The sequence below is a fragment of the Salvelinus fontinalis genome, chromosome 7, assembly GCF_029448725.1.
Source record: "Salvelinus fontinalis isolate EN_2023a chromosome 7, ASM2944872v1, whole genome shotgun sequence".
Classification (NCBI taxonomy): Eukaryota; Metazoa; Chordata; class Actinopteri; order Salmoniformes; family Salmonidae; genus Salvelinus; species Salvelinus fontinalis.
In genome coordinates, this window is record NC_074671.1 from 65,061,405 (window position 1) to 65,087,972 (window position 26,568).

The 26,568-nt window shown below is 42.5% G+C and overlaps 1 protein-coding gene across 1 annotated transcript in view; it reads right to left on the bottom strand.

Annotated features, from left to right (window-relative positions):
• LOC129860120 (zinc finger protein 91-like) overlaps positions 1–26,568 on the bottom strand; it is a 398,291-nt gene that overhangs the window by 238,923 nt on the left and 132,800 nt on the right. The window contains exons 4-7 of the mRNA XM_055930439.1: positions 25,310–26,378; positions 20,378–20,480; positions 19,865–20,302; positions 628–656 (exon numbers count right to left, since the gene is read on the bottom strand). Of these exons, the coding sequence (XP_055786414.1) occupies positions 628–656; positions 19,865–20,302; positions 20,378–20,480; positions 25,310–26,378 (1,639 nt within the window). The remainder of the gene's footprint in view (positions 1–627; positions 657–19,864; positions 20,303–20,377; positions 20,481–25,309; positions 26,379–26,568) is intronic.

Genomic DNA, 26,568 nt, shown 5'->3' on the forward strand with positions numbered 1-26,568 from the left:
GTCTAGAGTGTCTCCCCCTTTGAAGAGGGGGATGACTGCGGCAGCTTTCCAATCTTTGGGGATCTCAGACGATATGAAAGAGGTTGAACAGGCTAGTAATAGAGGTTGCAACAATTGCGGTGGATCATTTTAGAAAGGGATGGTCTAGATTGTCTAGCCCAGCTGAATTGTAGGGGTCCAGAGTTTGCCGCTCTTTCAGAACATCAGCTATCTGAATTTGCGTGAAGGAGAAATGGGGGAGGCTTGGGAAAGTTGCTGTGTGGGGTGCAGGGCTGTTGACCGGGGTAGTGGTTGCCAAGTGGTAGCAGATATAACTTCTCACGAGTCACCAACCCTGATCCGGTAGCACCCCCCACCACCCCTCAGCCGTTTCCAGCCACGATAGTCATTTACAACATTAACAATGTCTACACTATTTCTTATCAATTTGATATTTTATTTTACAAAAAAATTGTTTTTCTTTCAAAACAAGGACATTTATAAGTGACCTTTTTTTAAATGTAGTGTATGTCACCCGGTACAGCCAGAAGAGGACCTGGTTCCTCTAAGTTTATTCCTAGGTTCCTGCTTTCTAGGAAGTTTGTCATAACCACTGTGCTTCTACATCTGCATTGCTTGCTCTTTTATGGTTTTAGGCTGGATTTCTGTAAAGCACTTTGACAACTGCTGATGTAAAAAGGGCTTCATAAAATACATTTGATTGATATGTACAGTACCAGTCAAAAGTTTGGACACACATACTCATTCAAGGGTTTTTCTTTCTGCATTGTAGAATAATAGTGAAGACATCAAAACTATGAAACAACATATATGGAATTGTGTAGTAACCAAAAAAGTGTTTAACAAATCAATATATTTGAGATTCTTCAAAGTAGCCACCCTTTGCCTTGACAGCTTTGCAAACTCTTTGCATTCTCTAAACCAGCTTCATACGGTAGTCACCCAGAATGCATTTCAACTAACAGGAGTGCCTTCGTAAAAGTTAATTTGGGAAATATCTTTCCTTAATGCGTTTGAGCCAATCAGTTATGTTGTGACAAGGTAGGGGTGGTATACAGAAGAGAGCCTTATTTGTTAAAAAAAACAAGTTCATATTATGGCAAGAACAGCTCAAATAAGCAAAGAGAAACAACATTCCATCATTACTTTAAGACCTGAAGCTCAGTCAATGGAACATTTCAAGAACTTTGACAGTTTCTTCAAGTGCAGTCGCAAAACCATCAAGCGCTATGATGAAACTGGCTTTCGTGAGGATCGCCACAGAAATGGAAGACCCAGAGTTACCTCTGCTGCAGGGGATAAGTTCATTAGAGTTACCAGCCTCAGAAATTGCAGCCCTAATAAATGCTTCAGAGTTCAAGTAACAGACGCATCAACTGTTCAGAGGAGACTGTGTGACTCGGGCCTTCATGGTCGGATTGATGCAAAGAAACCACTACTAAAACACACCAATAAGAAGAGACTTGCTTGGGCTAGGAAACACGAGCAATGGACATTAGACCTGTGGAAATCTGTCCTGTGGTCTGATGAGTCCAAATTTCAGATTTTTGCTTTTAACCGCCGTGTCTTTGTGAGACGCAGAGTAGGTGACCGGATGATCTCCGCATGTGTATTTCCTACCGTGAAGCATGGAGGAGGTGTGACTTTGTGGGGATGCTTTGCTGGTGACACTGTCTGATTTACTTAGAAATCAAGGCACATGTAACCAGCATGGCTACCACAACATTCTGCCACGATACGCCATTCCAGCTGGTTTGGGCTTAGTGGGACTCATTTGTTTTTCAACAAGACGACCCAACACACCTCCAGGCTGTGTAAGGGCTATTTGACCAAGAAGGAGAGTGATGGAGTGCTGTATCAGATGACCTGGCCTCCACAATCACCAGACCGTAACCCAATTGAGATGGTTTAGGATGAGTTGGATTGCAGAGTGAAGGAAAAGCAGCCAACAATTGCTCAGCATATGTGTGAACTTCAAGACTGTTGGAAAGGCATTCCTGGTGAAGCTGGTTGATAGAGTGCCAAGACTGTGCCAAGCTGTCAAGGCAAGGGGTGAATACTTTGAACAATCTAAAATACAAGCTATTTTGATTTAACACTTTTTGGGGGTGGGGTTACTACATGATTCCATATGTGTAATACCATAGTTTTGATGTTTCACTATTATTATTCAATGTAGAAAATAGTAAAAATGAAGAAAAACCCTTGAATGAGTAGGTGTGTCAACTTCTGACTGGTACTGTATATTACACCAACTGACTGGTTCTTCTGATGTTCACACAGGAGATGATGTTGAGACATTCTCTACATCCAGAGACCAACAGCAGGAAGATCACAGAGCTAAGAGGTCTCACCACTGCCCACATTGTGAGGAGATTTTCCCAGTTATATCAAAGCTAAAAAAACACCAAAAAATACATACAGGAGAGACTCTGTATTCCTGCACTGACTGTGGGAAGAGATTCACAACACCAGCTCCGCTAAAAGTTCATCAGAGAACACACAAAGGAGAGAAGCCTTACTCCTGCTCTGACTGTGGAAAGAGTTTCTCTCAACTGCGTCACCTAAAACAACATGAACGTATACACACAGGAGAGAAGCCTTACTCCTGCTCTGACTGTGGGGCGAATTTCTCTCAACTGGGCCACTTAAAACGTCATCAAGGTATACATAAAGGAGAGAAGCCTTACTCCTGCTCTGACTGTAGAAAGAGTTTCTCCCTCTCGAGCTACCTAAAACAACATGAACGTATACACAGAGGAGAGAAGCCTTACTTTTGCTCTGACTGTGGAAAATGCTTCATAACATCAATTGTTCTAAAAGTTCACCGGAGAACACACACTGGAGAAAGGCCTTACTTCTGCTCTGACTGTGGAAAAGGCTTCACAACATCATCTGAGCTAAAAGTTCACCAGAGAACACACACAGGAGAGAAGCCTTACTCTTGCTCTGACTGTGGAAAAGGCTTCACAACATCATCTGAGCTAAAAGTTCATCAGAGAACACACACAGGAGAGAAGCCTTACTCCTGCTCTGACTGTGGAAAATGCTTCACAGCATCAGGTCAGCTAAAAGTTCATCAGAGAACACACACAGGAGAGAAGCCTTACTCCTGCTCTGACTGTGGAAAGAGTTTCTCTCAACTGCATCACCTAAAACAACATGAACGTATACACACAGGAGAGAAGCCTTACTCCTGCTCTGACTGTAGGGCGAGTTTCTCTCAATCGAGCCACCTAAAACAACATGAACGTATACACACAGGAGAGAAGCCTTACTCCTGCTCTGACTGTGGAAAATGCTTCACACAATCATCTGAGCTAAAAGTTCACCAGAGAACACACACAGGAGAGAAGCCTTACTCCTGCTCTGACTGTAGGGCGAGTTTCTCTCAATCGAGCCACCTAAAACAACATGAACGTATACACACAGGAGAGAAGCCTTACTCCTGCTCTGACTGTGGGGCGAATTTCTCTCAACTGGGCCACTTAAAACGTCATCAAGGTATACATAAAGGAGAGAAGCCTTACTCCTGCTCTGACTGTAGAAAGAGTTTCTCCCTCTCGAGCTACCTAAAACAACATGAACGTATACACAGAGAGAAGCCTTACTTTTGCTCTGACTGTGGAAAATGCTTCATAACATCAACTGTTCTAAAAGTTCACCGGAGAACACACACAGGAGAGAAGCCTTACTCCTGCTCTGACTGTAGGGCGAGTTTCTCTCAATCGAGCCACCTAAAACAACATGAACGTATACACACAGGAGAGAAGCCTTACTCCTGCTCTGACTGTGGAAAATGCTTCACACAATCATCTGAGCTAAAAGTTCACCAGAGAACACACACAGGAGAGAAGCCTTACTCCTGCTCTGACTGTAGGGCGAGTTTCTCTCAATCGAGCCACCTAAAACAACATGAACGTATACACACAGGAGAGAAGCCTTACTCCTGCTCTGACTGTGGAAAATGCTTCACACAATCATCTGAGCTAAAAGTTCACCAGAGAACACACACAGGAGAGAAGCCTTACTCCTGCTCTGACTGTAGGGCGAGTTTCTCTCAATCGGGCCACCTAAAACAACATGAACGTATACATACAGGAGAGAAGCCTTACTCTTGCTCTGACTGTAGGAAGAGTTTCTCTCAAATGGGCCAGTTAAAAAGACACCAAGGTATACATAATGGACAGTAGCCTTACTCCTGCTCTGACTGTGGAAAATGTTTTAAATCATCAACTGAGCTAAACGGTCATCGGTCATTCGTTACCTCTTTCATGCCCTGCCTCCAGTCCACTTACCGATATCTGAACAAGAGAGCCTCATCAAAATTGCAACAAGCGGTTCTGTGAAAATTGAATTTAATCAGAAGCTACTGACAGATTTCTGGATTGGGCTGCGCTCAGAGTATCCTGCCTTGTCAAATCGCGCTGTTAAGACACTGATGCCCTTTGCAACCACGTACCTATGTGAGAGTGGATTCGTGGCCCTCACTAGTATACAAACTAAATACAGGCACAGACTGTGTGTGGAAAAGGATTTAAGACCGACTCTCTCCAATACAATCCAACATTGCAGAGTTATGTGCATCCTTTCAAGCACACCCTTCTCATTAAGTTATTCACAATTTTCAATGAGCAAGTAAGGTTTTATATGTAAGATGGCTAAATAAAGAGCAAAATTGATTATTGTTATTTGTGCCCTTGTCCTATAAGAGCTCTTTGTCACAACCAGGCTTGTGGGAAGTGACAAACTCAAGCCTGTGTGACAGGCTAACAATATTTGAGAGTGCGCAGACCCTGGTGCTAGAGGGGGGACGCAGCTGGAGGTTGAATGTTTGAAGGGTTACGGGACTATAAACATTTTAGGAACCGCTGGTCTAGATAATCCCAGTTCCTGCTGTGTCATGCTGATGGGAAGACTAGGGTATGGAGAACCATGAGTGCATGCACCCATGCCGTGTGTCAGCATTGCAGGGTGGTGGTGATGGTGTAGGGTGTGTTTTCATGGCACACATTGGGCCCCTTGATAAAAGTGGAGCAACGTTTTAATGCCACAGGATGTCTAAACATCATTGCCAATCAGGTGCATCCCTTTATGGCAGCAATGTATCCAGCTGCAAATGTATGTTTTCAGCAGGATTATGCCACAAGGCTTGTCCAGGAATGGTTCCATGGGAACCATGACAGGGAATTCAGCTTACTGCAGTGGCCTGCCGAGTCACCAGATCTCAATCCAATTGTGCATCTGTGGGAGGAGATGGAAGGAGCTATTCAGAGTAGAGATCCACTCCCAGCCAACTTGACACAGTTGTAGGAAGCATTGGAGTCAACATGGGCCAGCATCCCTGTGGAACACACTCAATATTAGGAAACTGTTTCTCATGTTTTGTACACTCCGTGTATATCAGATAAAGATAGTGTGATGATCTGTTGTTAGGCATTAGTTTGGGTGGATTATTTTATATTACTAAACAAGCTATGAATCAACTACTTGTGTTTATTGATCTGGTGGCAGGCAGCCTAACGGTTAAGAATGTTGGGCCAGTAACATAAAGGTTGCTGGTTTGAATCCTGAGCTAACTAGGTGAAAAATCTGTCATTGTGCCCTTGAGCAAGGCAATTAACCCTTATTTGTCCTGTAAGTCTCTCTGGATAAGAACATCTGCTAAGTGACAAGAATGTAATGAAAATAATGTTTGTACATGAATTTGTGCTGGGAAACCACTTTTTTCTCATGTGTATAATTAAATGAAATAAACTGTTTGAAGTGAATTACTGTATATATAATACACAACATTACCACTTTGTTTACCCTGGTCAGAGGTACAGGACCATAGTAAACTAGACTATGTAGCTGCTGTTGTTAGTAGTCTACAGTTTCCATGCAATACAGCATGTCAGATCACTAATGATTAGGTGTATAGGCTGCTACATTTATGCTTTTGTCTGTCGGGAGTGATGTGTTATCAGGCTGAATAACTACCGGAGGGAAGTGGAGAGCGCGCATTGAACTTTGTGGGTTGTGCCCGGCCCACCAGACATGGTCAAGAGAGGCAAAGAACCTGCAGCAGCACTCTGATGTGAAGAACAGCCCATACAAAAATGTAGGATTGTAGTACAATGAAGAGAAAAAAGTAGCATGGTATTTTCTTGGGATGGTAGTGACCAAAAACAATATGTTTTCATTGTACTAGAGGCCTAGGAACATAGAAGAAACTGCCAGATGTGTCATAATAGCCCGGAAGTAAAGCTGCACTGGGAGACACATTTGAAATGGAATGCATTGAATATATGCAGCAGGGTGAAACAATCACAGTAAAACATTATTTAAATGTATTGTCGGAAGGGCTGTGGTCTCCATTCATGTAATACATTAAATATATTCAGCAGATGGTATTGGGGAGCTATTTCATAGGGTTTTCACAGGTACATTATTTACCCATTTCAATCTTATACCAACCAACCCTATGGTTGGTGTGACTGTTATGGACAGAGGAGACCATCTGATATGCCCTTAAATATTGTAATATGCAACCTGGAATTAAAATGTAAGAGGACCAGTGCTTCTACAGTGAAACACATCTCACATCTGTGCTGTTTGAGAGAGATATTGTTAGACTACATTGTATCATTGTTTCCTCTTCTGAGGGCACTGGTGGGGAACGACATTTCAATTCACATAGACAATGAGTCCTTCAAGTTTAGCACTATATCCACAAGTTTTAATTATCTGTTTGGTGATGAAGGGGGAGATTGAATTAAGCAATGAGGCCCGAGGAGGTGTGGTATATGGCCGATATACGACGGCTAAGGGCTGTTCTTACGCACGACGCAAAGCTTACATATATCACAAACCCCCGTTGTGCGTTATTGCCATTATGAACTGGTTACCAACGTAATTAGTAAAAATAAAAATAAATGTTTTGTCATACCCAGCCAATCAGCATTCAGGGCTCGAACCACCCAGTTTATAATTTACAATTTGCAATGTGGGTTGGTAACTAGGTTTGGCCTCCAGTCAATTTGTTGCTGAGTTAGTAGCTAGTCTGCGGGCCAGAACATAATTAGCCTATTAACAAATAGCCTATAGCTGCCCAATTCATAGTCCTACACAGTGTAGGCTACAATGCACATTTAACACGTGGTTAGTGGGATAAACAATTCAATGACCATAACATAATGTTGATCTGATTACAGTGATAAAATCCCCAATATCTATATTAATAGTCCTACCTGTTCTATTACAATATATTCATCGTATTTCTCCAATGCTAAACCAGTGTGTCTTGTTTGCATCGACACTGTCGCTGTTTGCAAAGAGTTCAATCTGAGATGTCATTATGAATCTAAGCATGGTCCTTTCAGAAGTAGATGTTCCACCCCAGACATGAAGCTGAAGTCTGATGCAGAAAGGAAGGTGGGCCTAAGGAGTGAACACCCTATGTGCTTTACAGTGGCGATTTTAGCATGTACATATTTTATTGTTATTTAACCTTAATTTAACTAGGCGGTTCTTATGACTTACACAAATCCACAAGGAGTCAGTAGAAACCATTTTTGTTTTTACAAGTCAGCCATATCAGCTATGTTTTTTGAAAGGCATTAAATATGGCTGAATGAACTGTTTCGCTACCCGACTAAGCTCTGGTGGCTGATAGCCAGGTGTAGCAGTGGTAAGGATTCACTCCATGGTGTTGAAAGGAAAGCTCAAGGTTTATGCTGGACTAACTGACATTCTGTTACAAATGGTTTACTATTCTGGATTTAGACTGTCTGCTAATTCAGGTCTAAGTAGGGGTTCAATCTATTCCTTTTGACAATGTAGAACGACTGAAACCATTGTAAGACAGACTTTTTGTTGGCCTTTAACGCGTCAGCATACTTCCCAGCCGAAACAGTACACTTATTGGCTGATTTGCATATTCAAGCCTGTCTCAAAATACAACACCCCTTTAATTAAGACATAAGATTTTTAACTGACTGGCGTTTCAAAGACAGCTTGAAACGTTTTGTTCTCTTGTTGGAAGCAATAATTCCCCATTGCTGACGTGTACTCATGTATAAATGGGCTGATCTCAACAGGTATTCACAAGCTGGTGATTGAAAGACACTCGTGGGCTACTCCAGCCAATAGAATTCTACTCGGTTCGTTATTCATTATTTACAATCATTATTCACATTCATTATTTACAATACATTTCTACTGTTTTCCACAAGAGCTTCAAAATAAAGATAATAAACAAGGAAAAGCACACCTGTTGATCACAGGAAGTAACCTAACAGGAGTTCATCATTAAGGCATCTAGGACTCTCTGTTCATCACAGGAAGCAACCTAACAGGAGTTCATCATTAAGCCCTCTAGGACTCTCTGTTGATCACAGGAAGTAACCTAACAGGAGTTCATCATTAAGGCCTCTAGGACTCTCTGTTGATCACAGGAAGTAACCTAACAGGAGTTCATCATTAAGGCCTCTAGGACTTTCTGTTGATCACAGGAAGCAACCTAACAGGAGTTCATCATTAAGCCCTCTAGGACTCTCTGTTGATCACAGGAAGTAACCTAACAGGAGTTCATCATTAAGACCATCCTGATCTCACGGATACATGTAGCTTAACAGAATGTAAGCTCAAGAGATAAGGACGGCTCGTACGAGACTCATGGATATAATATGTCTCTGTAAGTCATGGATATAATATGTCTCTCTCTCTAAGTCATGGATATAATATGTCTCTCTCTGTAAGTCATGGATATAATATGTCTCTCTCTAAGTCATGGATATAATATGTCTCTCTGTAAGTCATGGATATAATATGTCTCTGTAAGTCATGGATATAATATGTCTCTCTGTAAGTCATGGATATAATATGTCTCTGTTTGTAAGTCATGGATATAATATGTCTCTCTGTAAGTCATGGATATAATATGTCTCTCTGTAAGTCATGGATATAATATGTCTCTGTTTGTAAGTCATGGATATAATATGTCTCTGTTTGTAAGTCATGGATATAATATGTCTCTCTCTGTAAGTCATGGATATAATATGTCTCTCTGTAAGTCATGGATATAATATGTCTCTGTTTGTAAGTCATGGATATAATATGTCTCTCTGTAAGTCATGGATATAATATGTCTCTCTGTAAGTCATGGATATAATATGTCTCTCTCTGTAAGTCATGGATATAATATGTCTCTCTCTGTAAGTCATGGATATAACATTATATACATTTGATTTAAACCCTAGGGGCTGTCTCGACATATTGTATTCTTTCTGGGGTGTTTGACTTTTTAGCCCCCACATCCTCTGGGGGGTGAGCTAAATTAGGATTTGAAAGGCATATGTGTTAATGAATCGTAAGTGTCCATTTTAAAAGACGCCGACACACTTTTTGATGGGAGGTAGGCAGATATCTGTACATACCGTTTGCATGATAGTGCAAACCTTGGTTTCAAACGACCCCTCCAGAGAGAGAGAGAGAGAGCCTTGAGCGCAGATGCCTGGGCATTGTTGAACACACAACCCTCCCCTTTTTGTTTTTGAAACACACACACATACACGCCAGCACACGCACGCACACACACACACGCGCGCACATGGCTTTTCCGTAACTCTTTTTCTCCAGGACAGACCGGGGTGAGAGAGAAAACGAGAGCTTCCCGTTCATTAAGGGGTAAGATACTGCTTTTAAAACCATTTATTTAATTCAAAATGTTAAGTACATACAGTTTATAGCATGTTATAATGAACCAATTTTACGGCGCAATATTGAAACATGCACGCATGTTTTGTTTATAAACATTGGTGTACAACCGGTATACGTCATTACCAGACAGTACTACACTTTTAATAAGCTTTAAATGTTTATAACTATCTGTTGTAGGAAAGATTGTATAGGTATAAAATAAGATTATTATTTTTTTTAAAGACATTGCATTTCTCCGCGACAGACCAGTGCGAGAGACAAAACGAGAGCTTCCCGTTCATTAAGGGGTGAGATACTGCTTTTAAAACCATTTTATTTTATTCAAAATATCAAGTCCATACATTTTTAAGCAGTTCATAATTAATTACACCTTTTTACTATGCCTTTCTTACAGATAAAGGGCCTGGTTAGCCCTGACCATTATCCGTATCCAATTCCCCATCGCCATGCCTGGCTCTCTTGCACGCACCATCAAAGCTCCGTAAGTTTTCACTCCATGGGTAGATAATCCGTCGGGCATGTAGATCCTGGGTATGTCTCAAGGATAGACGCGGCCAGCGCCGTAATTGTTCACGCTTTTGGGAAAGAATGTCCAGCTTATTCAGGTTATGAATATGGGATAATCAATCCATTTAAAGCTAAACACTGGCATAAAAAAGTTGACATCCATGCATGCTTTGGAAGATACATGAGAACTGACAGACTTTGTCGCATTAGCACTATCATATTGTTCATAGGCTAAAATTGTCACTTTGGCGTCAGGGCTATAGGCCATTGAAGCGATTCTTAGGGCCTTCAGATCATTGCGTCCGCAGACCTGTTCTTCCAGCGCATATCCGGGCACAGTTGTACCACTCAGGGCCTGTTCAATTTTACAGAGCGCTAGCCTAATCTTAAGCCATTCTCTCATCCGCAGAGCAGGAGAAAAACTCCCAGGTTTTGCCAGATAAAGGGGTTTGGGGCCACTGTCTGTGAATATCTTAACCGTAGAATCCTCCGGTTGGAATATGTAAGACATACAGTGGGGCAAAAAAGTATTTAGTCAGCCACCAATTGTGCAAGTTCTCCCACTTAAAAAGATGAGAGAGGCCTGTAATTTTCATCATAGGTACACTTCAACTATGACAGACAAAATGAGAAAAAAAATCCAGAAAATCACATTGTAGGATTTTTTATGAATTTATTTGCAAATTATGGTGGAAAATAAGTATTTGGTCACCTACAAACAAGCAAGATTTCTGGCTCTTACAGACCTGTAACTTCTTCTTTAAGAGGCTCCTCTGTCTTCCACTTGTTACCTGTATTAATGGCACCTGTTTGAACTTGTTATCAGTATAAAAGACACCTGTCCACAACCTCAAACAGTCACACTCCAAACTCCACTATGGCCAAGACCAAAGAGCTGTCAAAGGACACCAGAAACAAAATTGTAGACCTGCACCAGGCTGGGAAGACTGAATCTGCAATAGGTAAGCAGCTTGGTTTGAAGAAATCAACTGTGGGAGCAATTATTAGGAAATGGAAGACATACAAGACCACTGATAATCTCCCTCGATCTGGGGCTCCACGCAAGATCTCACCCCGTGGGGTCAAAATGATCACAAGAACGGTGGGGAAAAATCCCAGAACCACACGGGGGGACCTAGTGAATGACCTGCAGAGAGCTGGGACCAAAGTAACAAAGCCTACCATCAGTAACACACTACGCCGCCAGGGACTCAATCCTGCAGTGCCAGACGTTTCCCCCTGCTTAAGCCAGTACATGTCCAGGCCCGTCTGAAGTTTGCTAGAGAGCATTTGGATGATCCAGAAGAAGATTGGGAGAATGTCATATGGTCAGATGAAACCAAAATATAACTTTTTGGTAAAAACTCAACTCGTCGTGTTTGGAGGACAAAGAATGCTGAGTTGCATCCAAAGAACACCATACCTACTGTGAAGCATGGGGGTGGAAACATCATGCTTTGGGGCTGTTTTTCTGCAAAGGGACCAGGACGACTGATCCGTGTAAAGGAAAGAATGAATGGGGCCATGTATCGTGAGATTTTGAGTGAAAACCTCCTTCCATCAGCAAGGGCATTGAAGATGAAACATGGCTGGGTCTTTCAGCATGACAATGATCCCAAACACACCGCCCGGGCAACGAAGGAGTGGCTTCGTAAGAAGCATTTCAAGGTCCTGGAGTGGCCTAGCCAGTCTCCAGATCTCAACCCCATAGAAAATCTTTGGAGGGAGTTGAAAGTCCGTGTTGCCCAGCAATAGCCCCAAAACATCACTGCTCTAGAGGAGATCTGCATGGAGGAATGGGCCAAAATACCAGCAACAGTGTGTGAAAACCTTGTGAAGACTTACAGAAAACGTTTGACCTCTGTCATTGCCAACAAAGGGTATATAACAAAGTATTGAGATAAACTTTTGTTATTGACCAAATACATATTTTCCACCATAATTTGCAAATAAATTCATAAACAATCCTACAATGTGATTTTCTGGATTTTTTTTTCTCATTTTGTCTGTCATAGTTGAAGTGTACCTATGATGAAAATTACAGGCCTCTCTCATCTTTTTAAGTGGGAGAACTTGCACAATTGGTGGCTGACTAAATACTTTTTTGCCCCACTGTATGTCCCTCACTCATACCCAAAACTCCTTTAAAACATTCTGGGGCTTCACACAGAACTTCCCCGAGTCTTTTGTCACTGGGTTCATGACAAGAGACGCATAGCATCCCGAGAATTGGCCTAGGAGACATATTTGTTTCATGTTCAGGGGTTTATTTAAAAGAATCTTGTTTAGTGTTCTGCATGTCTTGTTCTGGGCTTTATTTATAAGGCGTCTGCCAACCCCAATACCCCAGGACATTTGTGTTTCATAGACAACAACCCTAAGGGCAATAAAATAGGGGGGGCCATACTCTTTGAAATGTTCATCCCCCACCCAGTTCAAAGAGGTCCCTAGACATCAATCATCATGACAACTTCAAAGACATTATATACATATTTTCGCACTCGCTCTAAGGCGTGAGAACAGGAACAGGATGCCCAAAAATGGGCATAACCACATGGTCACTTTCCCGCCAGGATGTCCTGACCGGACGTCATCATGACATAGGGTCATAAATCAAACGTTTGACGTGTGCCGTCTACTTTATTCTCTCTCAGGTTCTAGCTATAAATTATCTTCATAAATTAGACCTCCATAAATTATTGCTGTGTTGAATTCTGACATTACACATCACTGAAGAACTTCCAACTGCACAAATGTAGTTACAAAAGTTAAATCAGTAAGGCTGGTCTGAATGGATCGTCACTTCATTCATCTAGTAAACTCTATGGTGCAGTTCTGTGGACACAGATTAAGGCTAATCCTAGAATAAATTGCACTTTTAAACTCAGACACGGTTTAAAATAGTCTCAGACTTGTCCTAGTCTAGATTTTAAAAGTCTGATTTCCAGAAGGATGATTAGAGTTAATCTAAACTCAGCAGAAAAAGAAACGTCCCTTTTTCAGGACCTTATCTTTCAAAGATCATTCCTAAAAATCCAAATATCTTCACAGGTCTTCATTGTAAAGGGTTTAAACACTGTTTCCCTGTTACGAATCCCGCCGAGGATGGTGCCTCTTCCCGTTCGGGCGGCGCTCGGCGGTCGTCGTCTCCGGTCTACTAGCTGCCACCGATCTCCTTTTCTGTTTTCTTTTGAGTTTGTCTAATTTGTATCACCTGTTTTGTGTTTAGGATAGGGGGTTATTTAAACCCAGTTGGCCCGCCGACTTTTGTGCGGGCTTGTTATTCTGTTTGTTGTGGTGGTGTTTTTGTAGTGTGAATTTTGTCCTAGTTAATTGTGGACTGGATTTTGACGCGCCCTTTTGTTGTGTGGCGTAGGCGTCACATTTATATTCTGTTCGGAATATTAAAGTTTATTCCACTTGCTCAAAACTACCTGCTCTCTGCGCTTGACTCCTTCATTCACCATTGGAATCGTGACATTCCCATGTTTGTTCAATGAACCATAAACAATTAATGAACATGCACCTGTGGAACGGTCGTTAAGGGCATGGTAGCCTAGTGGTTAGAGCGTTGGACTAGTAACCGAAAGGTTGCAAGTTCAAATCCCCGAGCTGACAAGGTACAAATCTGTCGTTCTGCCCCTGAACAGGCAGTTAACCCACTGTTCCTAGGCCGTCATTAAAAATAAGAATTTGTTCTTAATTGTTCTTAACTGACTTGCCTAGTTAAATAAAGGTAAAATAAAATAAAAAAACAGCTTACAGACGGTAGGCAATTAAGGTCACAGTTATGAAAACTTAAGACACAAAAGAGGCCTTTCTACTGACTCTGAAAAACACCAAATGAAAGATGCCCAGGGTCCCTACTCATCTGTGTATATGTGCCTTAGGCATGCTGCATGGAGGCATGAGGACTGCAGATGTGGCCAGGGCAATAGATTGCAATGTCCGAACTGTGAGACGCCTAAAACAGCGAGAGGATAGCTGATCGTCCTCGCAGTGGCAGACCACGTGTAACAATACCTGCACAGGATCGGTCCATCCGAACATCACACCTGCAGGACAGGTACAGGATGGCAACAACAACTGCCCGAGTTACACCAGGAACACACAATCCCTCCATCAGTGCTCAGACTGTCCGCAATAGTCTGAGAGAGGCTGGACTGAGGGATTGTAGGCCTGTTGTAAGGCAGGTCCTCACCAGACATCACCGGCAGCTAAGTCGCCTATGGGCACAAACCCACCATCGCTGGACCAGACAGGACTGGCAAAAAGTGCTCTTCACTGATGAGTCGCGGTTTTGTGGTGATGGTCGGATTCGCTTTTATCGTCGAAGGAATGAGCGTTACACCGAGGCAATGAGCGTTACACATACTCTGGAGCGGGATCGATTTGGAGGTGGAGGGTCCGTCATGGTCTGGGGCGGTGTGTTACAGCATCATCGGACTGAGCTTGTTGTCATTGCAGGCAATCTCAATGCTGTGTGTTACAGGAAAGATATCCTCCTCCCTCATGTGGTACCCTTCCTGCAGGCTCATCCTGACATGACCCTCCAGCATGACAATGCTACCAGCCATACTGCTCGTTCTGTGCATGATTTCCTGCAAGACGGGAATGTCAGTGTTCTGCCATGGCCAGCGAAGGGCCCGTATCTCAATCCCATTGAGCACATCTGTGACCTGTTGGATCAGACGGTGAGGACTAGGGCCATTCCCCCCATAAATGTCCGGGAACTTGCAGGTGCCTTGGTGGAAGAGTGGGGTAACATCTCACAGCAAGAACTGGCAAATCTGGTGCAGTCCATGAGGAGGAGATGCACTGTAGTACTTAATGCAGCTGGTGGCCACACCAGATACTGACTATTACTTTTGACTGACTGTTACATTATTCAATTTCTGTTAGTCACATGTCTGTGGAACTAGTTCAGAAGCTAGCCTGAAAGCTAACCAGTAGCTACTCCGATAGCTAGCCAGAAGCTAATCTGTAGCTGCCCCGAAATTAGCCGGTTTGCTGGCTAGCGTTGGTTTTCAGCTGCCCTCGTGTTGTGGTCATCAGCTATTCCTCTAGCTCGATAATCTACCGGCACTTTTGTGCAACGCGACTCGGACCGGAGCATTCCGGGACTTTTCTTCTCTCTCAGTTTCCCCGGATTCCAGCCGCAGGCTCTGGTCACTTGCACCTTGACTTCGCAGCTAGCTAGCTGCAAACCGTGTGACGATTGGCTTACGTCGACCCCGGAGCATACTCAAATCATCCTGGAGCTAGCCAGCTGAGGAGTTCCATCACCATCCGGACACGTTTCTTTTGTTGCTGCTGCAGATACGGAACCCCACCGGGCCTTCACGTCTGACTGCCGACGTTATCTGCCCGAGGGATTTATCCAACTGGCACCTCCGTCCCGACGTTACCTGAACGCTCACCTGAGGCCCGCTAATCGTTAGCTGTCTTATCGGCTGCTACCTGAATAAGCATACCGGACAACTATTATTTATTTTTATTTTTATTTTTTATTTATTTTTTTTCTCCTTGGGTCACTATATCTATTCTGCCAATTTGGATTGATCCCCTCTTCCACACGGAACCCCACTACACGGAACCCCACTAACTTACCGACGGAAACGCACGAGGTATCTACAAACAGACCTCCATCCCATGCTGCTACCGAGAGCCACATACCCGGCCAGCTGTCTGGATCGCCACGACCCCAACCAACCTCTACTCACTGGACCCTTATTGATCACCCGATTAAGCATGCCTCTCCTTAATGTAAATATGCCTTGTCCATTGCTGTTCTGGTTAATGTTTATTGGCTTATTTCACTGTAGAGATTCTAGCCCTGTTCACTATACCATATCCAACCTCTCAGTTCCACCACCCACATATGCGATGACATCACCTGGTTTCAATGATGTTTCTAGAGACAATATCTCTCTCATCATCACTCAATACCTAGGTCTACCTCCACTGTATTCACATCCTACCATACCTTTGTCTGTACATTATTCCTTTAAACTATTTTATCGCCCCCAGAAACCTCCTCTTACTCTCTGCTCCAGTAGCTCTAGGCGACCAATTCTCATAGCTTTTAGCCGTACCCTTATCCTACTCCTCCTCTGTTCCTCTGGTGATGTAGAGGTGAATCCAGGCCCTGCAGTACCTGGCTCCACTCCTATTCCCCAGGCGCTCTCTTTTGATGACTTCTGTAACCGTAATAGCCTTGGCTTCATGCATGTTAACATTAGAAGCCTCCTCCCTAAGTTTGTTTTGTTCACTGCTTTAGCACACTCTGCCAACCCGGATGTTTTAGCCGTGTCTGAATCCTGGCTTAGAAAGACCACCAAAAACTCAGATATTTTCATCCCCAATTACAAGATTTTCAGACAAGATAGAACGGCCAAAGGGGGCGGTGTTGCAATCTACTGCAAAGACTGCCTGCAGAGTTCTGTCTTACTATCCAGGTCTGTTCCCAAACAATTTGAACTTCTACTTTTAAAAATCCACCTCTCTAAAAACAAGTCTCTCACCGTTGCCGCCTGCTATAGACCACCCTCTGCCCCCAGCTGTGCTCTGGACACTATATGTGAACTGATTGCCCCCCATCTATCTTCAGAGTTCGTGCTGCTAGGCGACCTAAATTTGAACATGCTCAAAACCCCAGCCACCCTACAATCTAAGCTTGATGCCCTCAATCTCACACAAATTATCAATGAACCTACCAGGTACCACCCCAATTCCGTAAACTCGGGTACCCTCATAGATATCATCCTAACAAACTTGCCCTCCAAATACACCTCTGCTGTTTTCAACCAAGATCTCAGCGATCACTGCCTCATTGCCTGTATCCGTAATGGGTCAGCGGTCAAACGACCTCCACTCATCACTGTCAAACGCTCCCTGAAACACTTCAGCGAGCAGGCCTTTCTAATCGACCTGGCCGGGGTATCCTGGAAGGATATCGATCTCATCCCGTCAGTAGAGGATGCCTGGTCATTTTTTAAAAATGCCTTCCTCACCATCTTGAATAAGCATGCCCCATTCAAGAAATTTAGAACCAGGAACAGATATAGCCCTTGGTTCTCTCCTGACCTGACTGCCCTTAACCAACAGAAAAACATCCTATGGCGTTCTGCATTAGCATCGAACAGCCCCCGTGATATGCAACTTTTCAGGGAAGCCAGAAACCAATATACACAGGCAGTTAGAACAGCCAAGGCTAGCTTTTTCAAGCAGAAATTTGCTTCCTGCAACACAAATTCAAAAAAGTTCTGGGACACCGTAAAGTCCATGGAGAATAAGAACACCTCCTCCCAGCTTCCAACCGCTCTGAAGATAGGAAACACTGTCACCACCGACAAATCCACTATAATTGAGAATTTCAATAAGCATTTTTCCACGGCTGGCCATGCTTTCCATCTGGCTGCCCCTACCCCGGACAACAGCACTGCCCTCCCCTCTGCTACTCGCCCAAGCTTCCCCCATTTCTCTTTCTCCCAAATACAGTCAGCTGATGTCCTAAATGAGCTGCAAAATCTGGACCCTTACAAATCAGCCGGGCTAGATAATCTGGACCCTTTCTTTCTAAAACTATCTGCTGAAATTGTTGCCACCCCTATTACTAGCCTCTTCAACCTCTCTTTCGTGTCGTCCGAGATCCCCAAAGATTGGAAAGCAGCTGCGGTTATCCCCCTCTTCAAAGGGGGGGACACCCTTGACCCTAACTGCTACAGACCTATATCTATCCTACCCTGCCTTTCTAAGGTCTTCGAAAGCCAAGTCAACAAACAGATTACCGACCATTTCGAATCCCACCACACCTTCTCCGCTATGCAATCTGGTTTCAGAGCTGGTCATGGGTGCACCTCAGCCACGCTCAAGGTCATAAACGACATCGTAACCGCCATCGATAGGAAACAATACTGTGCAGCCGTATTCATTGACCTGGCCAAGGCTTTTGACTCTGTCAATCACCACATCCTCATTGGCAGACTCGACAGCCTTGGTTTCTCTAATGATTGCCTCGCCTGGTTCACCAACTACTTCTCTGATCGAGTTCAGTGTGTCAAATCGGAGGGTCTGTTGTCCGGGCCTCTGGCAGTCTCTATGGGGGTGCCACAGGGTTCAATTCTTGGACCGACTCTCTTCTCTGTATACATCAATGATGTCGCTCTTGCTGCTGGTGATTCTCTGATCCACCTCTACGCAGACGACACTATTCTGTATACTTCTGGCCCTTCTTTTGACACTGTGTTAACAACTCTCCAGGCGAGCTTCAATGCCATACAACTCTCCTTCCGTGGCCTCCAACTGCTCTTAAATACAAGTAAAACCAAATGCATGCTCTTCAACCGATCGCTGCCTGCCCCTGCCCGCCTGTCCAACATCACTACTTTGGACGGTTCTGACTTAGAATATGTGGACAACTACAAATACCTAGGTGTCTGGTTAGACTGTAAACTCTCCTTCCAGACTCACATCAAACATCTCCAATCCAAAGTCAAATCTAGAATTGGCTTCCTATTCCGCAACAAAGCATCCTTTACTCATGCTGCCAAACATACCCTTGTAAAACTGACCATCCTACCAATCCTCGACTTCGGTGATGTCATTTACAAAATAGCCTCCAAAACCCTACTCAATAAATTGGATGCAGTCTATCACAGTGCCATCCGTTTTGTCACCAAAGCCCCATATACTACCCACCACTGCGACCTGTACACTCTCGTTGGCTGGCCCTCGCTTCATACTCGTCGCCAAACCCACTGGTTCCAGGTCATCTACAAGACCCTGCTAGGTAAAGTCCCCCCTTATCTCTGCTCGCTGGTCACCATAGCAGCACCTATCTGTAGCACGCGCTCCAGCAGGTATATCTCTCTAGTCACCCCCAAAACCAATTCTTCCTTTGGACGCCTCTCCTTCCAGTTCTCTGCTGCCAATGACTGGAACGAACTACAAAAATCTCTGAAATTGGAAACACCTATCTCCCTCACTAGCTTTAAGCACCAGCTGTCAGAGCAGCTCATAGATTACTGCACCTGTACATAACCCATCTACAATTTAGCCCAAACAACTACCTCTTTACCTACTGTATTTATTTTATTAATTTATTTTGCTCCTTTGCACCCCATTATTTTCTGTCTCTACTTTGCACTTTCTTCCGCTGCAAACCAACCATTCCAGGTTTTTTTTTTAGTTTTATTTTACTTGCTGTGTTGTATTCACTTCACCTCCATGGCCTTTTATATTTTTATTTATTTATTTTATTTATTTATACATATATTTGTTTGCCTTCACCTCCCTTATCTCACCTCACTTGCTCACATTGTATATAGACTTATTTTTTTTTCACTGTATTATTGACTATATGTTTGTTTTACTCCATGTGTAACTATGTGTTGTTGTATGTGTCGAACTGCTTTGCTTTATCTTGGCCAGGTCGCAATTGTAAATGAGAACGTGTTCTCAATTTGCCTACCTGGTTAAATAAAGGTTAAATAAATAAAAATAAAATTATGTCTCAGTTGTTGAATCTTGTTATGTTCATACAAATATTTACACGTTACGTTTGCTGAAAATAAAGTCAGTTGACAGTGAGAGGACACATATTTTTCTGCTGAGTTTAGATCTAACAGTGGGGAACCATGAGGGCCTAGGCTACCTGCCGCCCCAAGCTTGCTGATATATCTTTGCTGTAATGTTCAGCCAGATGGCTGGCCGTCTCGTAGAGCGCATCATCATCTGCGTTGGCCAGGGTAGTGGGATGGATGGAGTCAAACAGACTCGATGTTGCCCGCAGGCTTTTAAATCGGTTTGACAGCTGGTGAATAACGATGTCAAGGTTTGCATTAAAGATGTTGACTCTAAAACTACTCACCCCATCAGACAGTCGCTCGTCCTCGCATAGCTCATCAAAATGACGCCTCGCCTTCCTTGCCTTCCTTCTCCGAGTGTCTTCAAATGCGTTCTGAGCTCCCCATTTGTTGGCAAGGGTCTTTGCAGTGACTTTGGCCTTCTCAAAATCCTGTCGGAATCCGGACAGGACCTCTATAATGTCCTTGAGTAGGCTAACTGCCCTGTGCAGGTCTGCGTCTTTGGCCTGTAAGCATTTTGGAGACGACGTTCACGTTTTCTAAAACCTTAGTCTGCAGAACGACTAACATTTAAGTGCTACTGCATCATCCATCTCGTCCTTCTTGTCACTTAAAAGCACGATGTTGGTGAGGGCCTTCATTACGTCCACATATCTGTATCTCAGGGCGGCAAGGGACTCATATCTAGATGACCAGCGGGTGGGACACAGTCGTTTTAGAGTTACATTTTCTGATGCAAAACCAAATATAACCCCTCAACATTGACCATCTCTTTATGCTATACCTGAAGAAGGTGTATAACAGTTCAACAGTATCATATTGTTTAAACTGTTTAATCTCTGGCACATTTTTGATAGTCGTTGAGAGCCAGGTTAAGATTATGCTCTGTGCAATGCACATAAACAGCAAGCGGCTCCTTTTGAGATATTCTGGCCTGCACACCCGAATACACCCCACTCATGTTAGCAGCTCCATCATACCCCTGCCCACGACATGTTGAAATATCCAGCCCCTTATCCTCTATGCTGCCGAAGGTTTTTATGTTGAAGTCTCCAGAAATCCCCAAAACAACTCTGATGGTCAGATCTGTGGCGACATTATTTGCATCCCTTATCATTATCTCATAGCGATAAACTTGGCTTAACTAGTCTACTTTGGATACATCCGGTGTGGTGTCCATAATAATAGAAGAAAATGGGGCTTCCTGCATCTCTCCCTGAATGTCACAGTTCACTCGCTCGGCTCAGATATCAATCAGCTCATTTTGGATTTGAGGACTGAGATGGTTAACGGATCCTGCGGGGCGTTCTAAAAGTTCTTTCAGAACTGGGTCGTAAAATGACAGCAGTTCAATTATACTGAGAAAATTCCCACTGTTGGCCTGCCCCAGCTTTTCACAGTGCCCCAGCTGAACGCCAAATTACATGATGCAAGTGTGAGTTAACATCGAACACCTTTGGGATGAATTGAAACAAATGGTCTGTTCTATATCTTCAATCAAATTAAACATGTACTACTGTGACATTAAAATGTTTAATGGTATTTTTCATTAGTTGTTTTATATGAAATGTAATTTCCACCACAATCTATTACCACAACGCTAAGTCATTACCATCATGGTACATATTTCTGTGGCAAAGGTGTATTAAATTACAATTGATATTGGTGATTTTTCCCATATGTGAACCTCATATGCTTGTTCTTAAGAGAATTTCTAAAGTAATGTAAAATATTAAGATTTTGATGTGGTAAATACATGTTTCTGAGTATCATCAAGGCATATATGGACATTTATGAAGGAAAAAGGAAACATCGGTGATACTATCAAGAGCAGTGTGCGGTTTCCTTTTTCCTTCATCTTGTTCAATTGTTGCCATGCACCTGCAAATAAGATTGCTCAGATGTGCAAGTGCCTTTTTGAAAATGTATTGACATTTAGACATGACAATGATGAATACATATAACTAAGAAAACTACCAAATAGTTTTAAAAAAACAAAAAAAATACAATTCATGCGAAATGTTATATAAAACACATTAGGCGCAATTTCTGTAATTTCATTTTCAAATAAAATAGTTAATTTTATGACATGGTGGTAATGACATTTCCCCTCAGGCATTCAACGAAACCGATAAAAATCTTTAATTCTTAAATAGTTTGGTCTCAGCCACTATTAGATCTTGTTTCCAGAGAGTGAAGAAGATATTCAGAGAAAAATCAGTTTCAAGACATTTCATTTTCCAAAACATTTAATATGACCGTATTTGCAAAATCAACCATATATTTTAATAGAACAGGTTGAATATTAATATAGACATTGGTGATTTTACCACTGTAATCAGATCAACATTATGTTATGGACATTGAATTGATTAGCCCACTAACCACATGTGTTAAATGTGTAGCTTCACTGTGTAGGACCATGAATTGGGCAGCTATACGCTATTTGTTAATAGGCTAATTATGTTCTAGCCCGCAGACTAGCTACAAGCTCAGCAACAAATTGATTGGAGAACAAACCTAGTTACCAACCCCTATTGTATATTGTCAATTCAATTTCCCCCAACATCATCATCACAATACAGATAATTCAAACATGTATAGGTATAGTGAAAACTTGAAGGACTCATTGTCTCTGTGAATTGAAATGTTGTTCCCCACCAGTGCCCTCAGAAGAGGAAACAATGATACAATGTAGTCTAACAACATCTCTCTCAAACAGCACAGATGTGAGATGTGTTTCACTGTAGAAGCACTGGTCCTCTTACATTTTAATTCCAGGTTGCATATTACAATATTTAAGGGCATATCAGATGGTCTGTTCTGTCCATAACAGTCACACCAAGCATAGGGTTGGTTGGTATAAGATTGAAATGGGTAAATAATGTACCTGTGAAAACCCTATGAAATAGCTCCCCAATACCGTCTGATTGGTGACCACAGCCCTTCCAACAATACATTTAAATCGTGTTTTACTGTGATTGTTTCCACCCTGCTGCATGTATTCAATGTATTCCATTTCAAATGTGTCTCCCAGTGCAGCTTTAGTTCCAGACTATTATGACACATCTGTCAGTTTCTTCTATGTTTCTAGGCCTCTAGTACAATGGAAAACATATTGTTTTTTTGGTCACTACCATTGCAGGAAAATACCATGCTACTGGTGCAACTAGCAAACCAAAAACAACATAATCGTGGTTATTTAGCCTGATAACACATCACTGCCGACAGACACAAGCAGAAATGTAGCAGCCTATACACCTAATCATTAGTGATCTGACATGTTGTATTGCATGGAAACTGTAGGCTACTAACAGCAGCTACATAGTCTAGTTTACTATGGTCCTGTACCTCTGACCAGGGTCAACAAAGTGGTAATGTTGTGTATTGTATATACAGTATTTCACTTCAAACAGTTTATTTCATTTAATTATACACAAGAGAAAAAAAATGTATGTACAAACATAATTTTTCATTACACTCTTGTCATTTAGCAGATGTTCTTATCCAGAGCAACTTACAGGACAAATAAGGGTTAATTGCCTTGCTCAAGGGCACAATGACAGATTTTTCACCTCGTCGGCTCGGGATTCAAACCAGCAACCTTTCAGTTACTGGCCCAACACTCTTAACCGCTAGGCTACCTGCTGCCAGATCAATTAACTTCAATACAGTTACTCAAATACATTCATCATCAATGACTAAAATAATGAATCAAGTATTAAAAGACAATTTAGTTGATGTTGTTAATCATTAAACAAAAGTTTTGTAATAAAATAATACACCCAAACCATTGCTAAAAACTGATCATCACACCATCTTTATCTGATATACACTGTGTACAAAACATTAGGAACACCTTCCTAATATTGAGTTGCACCCCCCTTTGTCCTCAGAACAGCCTCAATTCATCAGTGCATAGACTGTCCAAGGTGTTGTGTGTTCCACATGGATGCTGGCCCATGTTGACTCCAATGCTTCCCCCAATTGTGTCAAGTTGGCTGGGAGTGGATCTCTACGCCGAATAGCTTGTTCCATCTCCCATAGATGCACAATTGGATTGAGATCTGGTGACTCGGCAGGCCACTGCAGTAAGGTGAATTCACTGTCATGTTCTTGGAACCATTCCTGGACAAGCCTTGTGGCATAATCCTGCTGAAAAAAATCTATTTGCAGATGGATACACTGCTGCCATGAAGGGATGCACCTGATTGGCAATGATGTTTAGATATACTGTGGCATTCAAACATTGTTCAACTTTTATCAAGGGGCCCAATGTGTGCCCTGAAAACACACCCCACTCCTTCACACCACCAGCCTGCAATGCTGACACAGAGCATGGATGCATACAGTGGTGTAAAGTACTTAAGAATAAATTATATAAAGAACTACTTTAGTAGTATCTGTACTTTACTATTTATATTGTTGACAACTTTTATTTCACTACATTCCTAAAGAAAATAATGTACTTTTTACTCCATACATTTTCCCTGACACCCAAAAGTAATTGTTACATTTTTTATGATTAGCAGGACAGGAAATGCTCCAATTCACAGACTTATCAAGATAACATCCCTGGTCATCCCTACTGCTTCTGATCTGGCGGACTCACTATACACAAATGCTTCGTTTGTAAATGATGTCTGAGTGTTGGAGTTTGCCCCTGGCTATCCGTACTATATATATTTTTTAAAGACAATTGTGCCATCTGGTTTGCAAATATTCATACTTTTACTTTTGATACTTAAGTATATTTACAACCAAATACTTTTACTCAAGTAGTATTTTAATGGGTGACTCACTTTTACTTGAGTAATTTTCTATTAAGGTATCATTACTTTTACTGAAGTATGACAGGTAATTTTTCCACCACTGGATGCATGTACTCGTGGTTTCCTGCATACCCTAATCCTCCCATCAGCGTGAAACAGCAGGAACCCGGGATTAATCAGACCAGGCAATATGTGTCCAGTGTTTTCATTCCTTAGCCAACTGCAACCACAGTTTTTTTTTATGTTGAAAGCTAAATGGGGATCCATAACAAATACACAACAACTAGACCATTAAGGATCATAGCTTTCACCTGGGTTCACCTGGTCAGTCTATGTCATGGAAAGAGCAGGTGTCCTTAATGTTTTGTACACTCAGTGTATGTTGTGTCTACTAGCTCATTCCCACAGAAAACTGCAGAGGGAAGCAGTACCACCCAGTCACCCATCAGACTCCACTGTGAGAAGCCTCACAGAGGATATTCAACCCTAAGGGCAAATCCAAGGTCATCTCAATATCTTTACAGTAGAAGCTAACAACACTCACCAAAACTGACAAGGTGTACACTGATCAGTAAAGAGGCTAACATTCTATAACGCTCCACTCCCTCTGCACAGTTCTCTCACAGTGAGAAACAATAGGATAACAATGGAGTGTTCTACGCTTTCTTCATTTGATTCAATTCAACGTTTAATGACATGAGAATTAAGTGGAGTGTCTAATCTTAGCTGGTCTGAGAGAACTTCTCTCCTTTATGTATACATTGGTGTCTTTTTAAATGGCCCAATCTGTAGAATCTCTTCTCACAGTCAGTGCAGTGATAAGGCTTCTTTCCTGTGTGTATACGTTCATGTCGTTTTAAGTTGCACAGTAGAGAGAAACTCGCCCCACAGTCAGAGCAGGAGTAAGGCTTCTCCCCTGTGTGTACACTTTCATGTCGTTTTAAGTGGCACAGTACAGAGAAACTCGCCGCACAGTCAGAGCAGATGTAAGGCTTCTCTCCTGTGTGTGTTCTCTGATGAACTTTTAGCCTAGTTGATGTTGTGAAGCATTTTACACAATCAGAGCAGGAGTAAGGCTTCTCTCCTGTGTGTGTTCTTTGATGAACTTTTAGCTCAGTTGATGTTGTGAAGCATTTTACACAGTCAGAGCAGGAGTAAGGCTTCTCTCCTGTATGTATATGTTTATGTGTTTTTAAGTGGCCCAGTCGAGAGAAACTCTTTCCACAGTCAGAGCAGGAGTAAGGCTTCTCTCCCGTATGTATATGTTGGTGTCTTTTTAAGTGGCCCAGTAGAGAGAAACTCTTTCCACAGTCAGAGCAGGAGTAAGGCTTCTCTCCTGTGTGTATACGTTCATGTCGTTTTAAGTTGCACAGTAGAGAGAAACTCGCCGCACAGTCAGAGCAGGAGTAAAGCTTCTCCCCTGTGTGTATACGTTCATGTCGTTTTAAGTTGCGCAGTAGAGAGAAACTTGCCGCACAGTCAGAGCAGATGTAAGGCTTCTCTCCTGTGTGTGTTCTCTGATGAACTTTTAGCCTAGTTGATGTTGTGAAGCATTTTACACAGTCAGAGCAGGAGAACAGCTTCTCTGCTGTATGCACTCTCTGATGAACTGTCAGAGTCTTGGATGTTGTGAAATTCTTCCCAACGTCATTATTGGAATATTGATTCCCTCTGTGTATTTGTAGGTGTACTTTTAGCTTTGATAGAAATGGGAAAATCTCCTCACAATGTGGGCAGGGGTGAGACCTCTTAGCTCTGTGATGTTCCTGCTGTTTCTCTCTGGATGTAGAGAATGTCTCAACATGGTCTCCTGTGTGAACAACATCAGAAGAACCAGTCAGTTTGTGTGATATACATGTCAATCACATGTTTTTTATGTAGCCCTTATTACATCAGAAGTTGTCACAAAGTGCTTTACAGTAACCCAGCCTCAATCCCCAAAGAGCAAGCAATGCAGATGTAGAAGCAAAATGGCCACGAAAAACTCCCTAGCAATCAGG